Source organism: Sinocyclocheilus rhinocerous, unplaced genomic scaffold (assembly GCF_001515625.1).
Source record: "Sinocyclocheilus rhinocerous isolate Xijiao unplaced genomic scaffold, SAMN03320098_v1.1 scaffold616, whole genome shotgun sequence".
In the NCBI taxonomy this organism is placed as follows: Eukaryota; Metazoa; Chordata; class Actinopteri; order Cypriniformes; family Cyprinidae; genus Sinocyclocheilus; species Sinocyclocheilus rhinocerous.
Window position 1 is genome coordinate 996,218 of NW_015631496.1, and position 6,653 is coordinate 1,002,870.

General features: G+C 33.9%; 2 protein-coding genes across 2 annotated transcripts in view; one reads left to right on the top strand and one right to left on the bottom strand.

Moving 5' to 3' along the window:
• mettl25b (methyltransferase like 25B) overlaps positions 1-2,345 on the bottom strand; it is an 8,280-nt gene extending 5,935 nt beyond the window's left edge. Inside the window, exons 1-2 of the mRNA XM_016554533.1 lie at positions 2,094-2,345; positions 1,782-1,900 (exon numbers count right to left, since the gene is read on the bottom strand). Coding sequence (XP_016410019.1) covers positions 1,782-1,900; positions 2,094-2,195 — 221 coding nt within the window. The 5' untranslated portion in view covers positions 2,196-2,345. The remainder of the gene's footprint in view (positions 1-1,781; positions 1,901-2,093) is intronic.
• Positions 2,346-2,697: 352 nt separating this feature from the next.
• Positions 2,698-5,880, top strand: LOC107741778 (interferon-stimulated 20 kDa exonuclease-like 2). Its single transcript, XM_016554561.1, has 4 exons — positions 2,698-2,771; positions 3,550-4,217; positions 5,026-5,226; positions 5,484-5,880. The coding sequence occupies exons 2-4, from the start codon at positions 3,606-3,608 to the stop codon at positions 5,628-5,630; spliced, it is 960 nt and encodes a 319-aa protein (XP_016410047.1). The 5' UTR covers positions 2,698-2,771; positions 3,550-3,605; the 3' UTR covers positions 5,631-5,880.
• Positions 5,881-6,653: the final 773 nt, after the last annotated feature.

Sequence of the window (6,653 nt, forward strand, 5' to 3'; positions counted from 1 at the left end):
TTTTGCGCAGCTCGTCAGTGAACAACGGCTCTGTGTAGTTAATGCTGCTCAATGTGAAAGCACGCACGTGATGGAGATTTACCGCTGATTACAGAACCGACTTTCTGACAAGATGCGCATTAAATATCGCATGCGATTTATCGTGCAGCCCTAATTTATGTGTTTACTATATAAAATAGTTAAAATGTATTATATGTTGAACTTTTAAAAAAAGAAAGTCACACACACATATATATACAGGTGCATCTCAAAAAATTTGAATATCGTGAAAAGGTTCTTTTTTTTGTAACTTATTTCAAAAAGCGAAACTTTCATATATTCTAAATTCATTACATATAAAGTAAAGTTTTTTTTTTTTTTTTACATTTTGATGATTAGAGCTTACAGCTCATGAAAGTCAAAAATCCAGTATCTCAAAAAAAATTTTTTGAGCACGATTCGTGTGGATTGCAAGTAGCTGAGAGTGCAAGCGGCGATTGCCCCTACAGTATAAATTCCGGTTATCTCTTGTTCTTTGAAACCACAATAATGGGTAAGACTGCTGACTTGGCAATGGTCCAGAAGACAATCATTGACACTCTCCACAAAGAGGGTAAGTCACAGAAGTCATTACTGAAAGGGGTGGCTGTTCATAGAGTGCTGTATCAAAGCATGTTAAATGCTAATTTGACTGGAAGGAAGAAACTGGATAGGAAAAGGTGCACAAGCAACAGGGATGACCGCAAGCTTGAGAATACTTTTTCACGATATTCTAATTTTTTTAGATGCACCTGTATATATATACAGTGGTGGCCAAAATTATTAGAACACCTGACAGATCTGAAAATATTGAAATTTTTTTGCCTCCAAAACATGATTTCATTTCATAATGTTCATGAAACATGCAGATGGTTGCTCTGAGCACAACAAATATCAGATGGAGTCGTACTGTTTTTATCCACTTTTAACTTTAATATTTGATATGTCCTATGTATATATATATATATATATATATATATATATATTAGGTATATTAATGAATGTTTGATTATGAGGGAATATACAAGATATACAAGGTTATTATAGTTAACAAACAAAAACCAAGAAAGAAACAAAACATTAACTGAAATAAAATAAAACACAAAAACTTTTAATTAAAAAAATAATTAAAAAATACACTAATGAAAATGACAAAAAAAACTCCATAAAATACTACAATTTTAAACAAAATTAAAATGAAAACAGAAAATAAAATATAAATCAAAATAACAATAAAACCATAAAAGCATCATGACACTAAAATAACACTGATACAATAAGCAATTTTGGTATTGTGTTTGATCACCACTTGATGTCCAATGTAAAATACTGGTCCCAACGCAAAACCAGTTTTTGCAGACAACAAATTTCCTTGCATTCTAAGCATATATTTGATCACTTCATGCATTTCTATCTGAAGAGTTCAGATGCAAAAGCGTCTATGTGCTGTCTGAAATTTTCATCTAAAATGAGCATTTTTTAATCAGGCTCCTATGTTTAGGTTCAGTAATTTTACTCTAATAGCAATGTATAGGTTCTTCTTCTAGGCAATTAAAGTGAAATGACTAAATATAGGAGCCTGATAAAAATGCTAATTTTAGAAGAAAATTACAGGCTTTTGTATCTGAACTCTTCATCTATTTATCTCAAAGCTTTTTCTACAGGCAAATACTCCAAAGTGGATTTTGAGCAATGTTCTGGCTTTGTAACATTATCTTAATTTAAGGCAAGTAGAGACAGATACAAAGAAGAAACTCATTTACCGCCTGTCCTTAATCTCTTTATCCAGCAGCAGATCAGCGATCTGTGGGGGTGTAAGATCACCGAGGGCGTCCTGCCAGCTCACAGGCAGAGTGTCCCACAAACTCTCACTGAAGAACTCCTGCGTGGACGCACAAACACAGATACACTTTCACATGCACATAAATATTTCAACTGAAAGAAACCCCGCGGCTTAACACACGGGATTATCCGTTTACCGTTACACTCACACTTGAATTCTTGACAAACTTCACAACATAGCAGTTTATAATGCACAAACACTGGAATAGTACAAGAAGTTGTTGATTTATTACTATTATGTAGGAGTCTGATATGTGTCTGTAGGTTGACAGGAGCGAAGTCAGCTTCTCAGCTAGTTCTCTTTGCTCCTGCTCTGAAAAAGCCGCCACAAACATTTCTTCAGCACTTAAAACACCATGCAGGTTTAACTGGGTGCCCTTCAATATTCCGAGAAGTCATTTAATATAGAAACTTCAGTGGGAACGTAATAAGACGTTGGTGTTTACATGTAGCAATCCGACCACACGCGTCCGCAGGCGCGCTGCCTAGTGATGTCCAATTCGTGAACAAATCAATGATTCGGTTGAACTGATTCACAAAACCGACCTAAACGATTCATTCACGATTGGGAGTTGACTCTTACTTGATTACGAACAATGCAGTTGTGTGTATGTTTTTTTTTTTGTTTTGGTACTACAAATTTGTGTAAAAATTTTTATTATGATATACCATAATCACCTTAGTAATAAAAACTTAATAAACAGTAAACAGAAACCTTTAGAATCACTGAAGTAGGTTTTGAACTGGTTCTTTGAAATGAACTGTTCGAAAGAATCGAACTTCCCATAACCGTTAAACTCCGACCCGGAAGTACATATGCAGTCACACGTACGAGTCAGACATGCTTGTTTTGAACACAATCATAGGACAAGAAAAAAAAATCAAAGATCGCCGTTTTGGGGCAAATAATGGTATGTGTTAGGAAATTTTGAAAGTTTATGTCTATACGTTATAGAATCGCACAATTTATTTCGCTAGCGAATTGGCTAGATAAATTGTCCATCATGGAAATTTGCTTTGATATGCAAATTGCAATTCAAGAGCAATGTTCATAATCAGTTTATTTTAAAGACATTAACGACCTGTTATTTTTATCCAAAACTTACAAGACTCAGGAACTGTAACAAAAATCAAAATGCCAAGTCTGTCTAGTAAAACTGTCCCTATATTGTGAATAGATGCTATTGTCTTTGCATAGCTTTAAAAACATCGTTTATAAAGGGGGTTTCAGACTTTTACAAGCCACGTTCAACCAATATGATTCGTCGTCTGAGCTTATTTTAAAAGACATCTATATATTTTAATGTATAAAGACCAATTTTATACAGTGAAATGTTATTATAAAGATGTGTAAAATATTATTTGGATCATTTTGTAAAATATTATTTAGTTCGTTTCTGTTACATAGTTACGTTTTTTACGATTCATTGTAGTATTGTACTGTTATTTATTTAATATTTTTATTAGTTATTTATTGTTAATAATAAATATTTTTTTATTATTTCAAATCTTTTTTTTTAAGTCAATTATTTATTTAGTTAATTTTTATTAAATATATCTTGTTAATTATTTTTTATTATTTAAACATTTTGTACACTTTTCTACAGAATGATTATCACAATCATTTTGTGTGGTCACGTTAGTTCTTTGCCTTAACAGTCGTTTTCTTTTTCTTTGTCTCTATTTAAGAGTAAAACAACATCAAGAAGACACCTGCTGTAATCAACCTTTGAGGGTGTACAAGAATGTCAGGACTTATGTTGAACCTGGTTTGTGAGCCCAGTCGAGGAGGCAAATCAGGTAAATACAGAGGAAATGCTAAGCATGAACGTTTCCTTGGAAGGAGACATTACCTGGAGCACAAGGGTTTGTTAAAAGAGAAACAAAATAAAAAGCGAAACAAAAAGAACAAGATGAAAAATAAAAACAAGTCAAGAAACACGCAGCACAATGGAGGTGATCAATCAAAACCAGGTGCTATTTTTCCTAAATTTACCTCTTATCTGCCTAATAAGACCAATGAGCCTTCTAGTTCTGCACAGACATTTTCAAGGAAATCCACATTTTCATTTCCATCCACTGCCTCCACATCTCGGAGGCATCCGACACACCAAGCGGCACCCCGCACTCTCGGACCTTTAAAATACGTGGCGTTGGACTGTGAGATGGTGGGCACAGGACCGAAGGGGTGTCGCAATGAACTTGCCCGCTGCAGTATTGTCACCTACGAGGGTGATGTGATTTATGATAAATATATCAAACCCATCAATCCTGTGATGGATTTCCGCACTCGCTGGAGTGGAATCAGGAGGCAGGACCTACTCCATGCCATTCCCTTTGATCAGGCACAGAAAGAGGTATGAAAGAGCATCTCTACTTCAATGATCATGTTATATTGCATTTATATGTATAGAAGACACTTTTATCAAGCAACTAAGCTGTCGTTGTCACTTGAAATAAATGTTAACTGAAATAAAATATAAAAAAACATACTTATTTTACTTCAGCTAGTTGTCAGAGCATCCTTTCCCATTTCCATTTAGTTCTTGATGTATAAAATAACTAAAACTGAAATAAGAATGATTACAAATTATATAGACATATTTAAAAAAAACTTTAAAAAAAAAACAACAACTAATAAAAAAACTCAATTATTAAAACTTTAATGAAAATGGAAAATACAAAAATAGATATTTTTAAAACATTGCACACCCATTACATTTAATGAAGGCTTTGAGGCTTGAGTTGTTTTTTTTTTTTTTTCAGATCACATAAGATCATATAATGTTATAATTTGTTTGTGGACATATTACATAATAATAATAATAATAATAATATGTAACATTCCTAGTGGATCAGTAAAACTATCACCATAGAAACATCAAAGTGTTAGAATCTTTGTTTTCGGATTTAAAAATATGGATTCAGTATATATTGGTAGAAAAATATCTTATCAGTTATCAGCCAGTGTTATGTTTTAAAGTTTTGTGCCTGAATTTAGATGTTATTGTTTTTATATAATTTTATTGATTTATTTTTATTGAATTATGTAGACAAAAATATCATCCATTTATTCATTGTGCTCAAAATAAACCAAGTAATGACAAACCAGTAATAGTCTGATTGATTTTGTAAGTCTACTAAGCATTATTATATTGCTCACAGATTGTGAAGATAATAACAGGGAAAGTGGTTGTGGGCCATGCCATCCATAATGACTTCAAGGTCTTAAAATATTTCCATCCTGCTTGCCAAACACGAGATACGGCACGGATTCCGCTGCTAAACCAGAAAGCTGGACTGCCTGTGAATGAAATGGTGTCTCTGAAGAGGCTCACTAAAGCTATTCTCAAAAAGGACATACAGGTGGGTTTAACTCAGTACAAAACGTTGTAACGTCTCAGCGGATGTCAGTTTCACCTGTGCCACACAGATCACAGTGCTTAGAGGAGTTCAGCTGTCAGACATTGAAGACAGGGTATATCTGGAGTCAGTTCAAAGCAGCTCTTGGATCCTAGGATTGAGAGAGGACGAGTCAGACTATTTTTATAAAGAAAATAAAGACGGGCTTGGCTTTTATTTTTTTTTCCACTGAAAAACTCTCTCACTTCTTATATTTTCAGACAGGGAAGGGAGGCCACTCATCAGTAGACGATGCCAAAGCCACCATGGAACTGTTCAAAGTAGTGGAAAGCATGTGGGAGGAAAAACTCTCAGCTCTCAGTCTTCCAGCTAAAGCCATGGATCTAGCTCTGAATCAAAAAACATAAACGCTTTTTAAAGATAGGATTTTTACTTCCCGCCTCTTTTATCAGCTAAACATCTCAGCTATGCTTGGGTTTAAATACCACTAGGGGGCTCTTCAGTTTCTGTAAAAAAAAAAAAAAAAGTATTTTAAGTTAACTATATTGGTTTTGTTGGCTGTTTAAAGCAAATAATTGATAATTGATAAAGTTTATCATGATAAACTACATGATGTTTTGAGTTCTGTTCAGAATCTTTACAGAAAGTAAAAAAAAAGAAAAAGAAAAAGCTCTCACTGCTCTCCGGCTGTCTGTCTTTCTGATGTCTGAAGAACAGGACGAGTCAGCATTCCTCTTCTACTCTGAATTCAACACCACCACATGAATTAAAGCTCCTCCTGTATTTAACTGTCCAAATGAACAGGGCCTCAACTGCTATCCTTGAGATTACAGTCAAAGCTCGTTTCCTTTCAAACCCACTCAATCATCAGTCAGTCTGTTTTTAAGAGTCCGGTCGCACCACTTTGGTGATGTTTGGGAAGCAGCTGGATGTTCCTTGCCCACCAGTTTCCCAGCAGTTGAACAAGCTCGTGATGGACTGATTTTTAGCCTTATTTTGGATTCTCTTTTGCAGAAAGGTTCAATCTAACATACTGTTGAACACAGTCTGATACTTGCATTACATACAGTAATCTCACTTGTTGCATCTTTTTTTGTATGATTAAGGATAAGTATTCTTAAAACTATACAAAACTGATTCAACATAGATCATTTAGGCCCACACATTTAGAATGGCTGTAAAAATCTTTAGTGCAGTCCTAAAGGGCTCACTGGTGACTACTGTTATATTATCCATGAGGTTTGCCTCAGCTTTTGACATAGTGCCAAATGTGTAATTTTTCTTGTTTATCTCTGTATCATACCAATGTTAAGTTTGATTGTGACACCACATTAAAAAATATAATGTATATTAATATATTAATGTATAAAATATATTTTAACATGTAATTGATATTTTAGAGTATTAAACATACATATATATATATATAT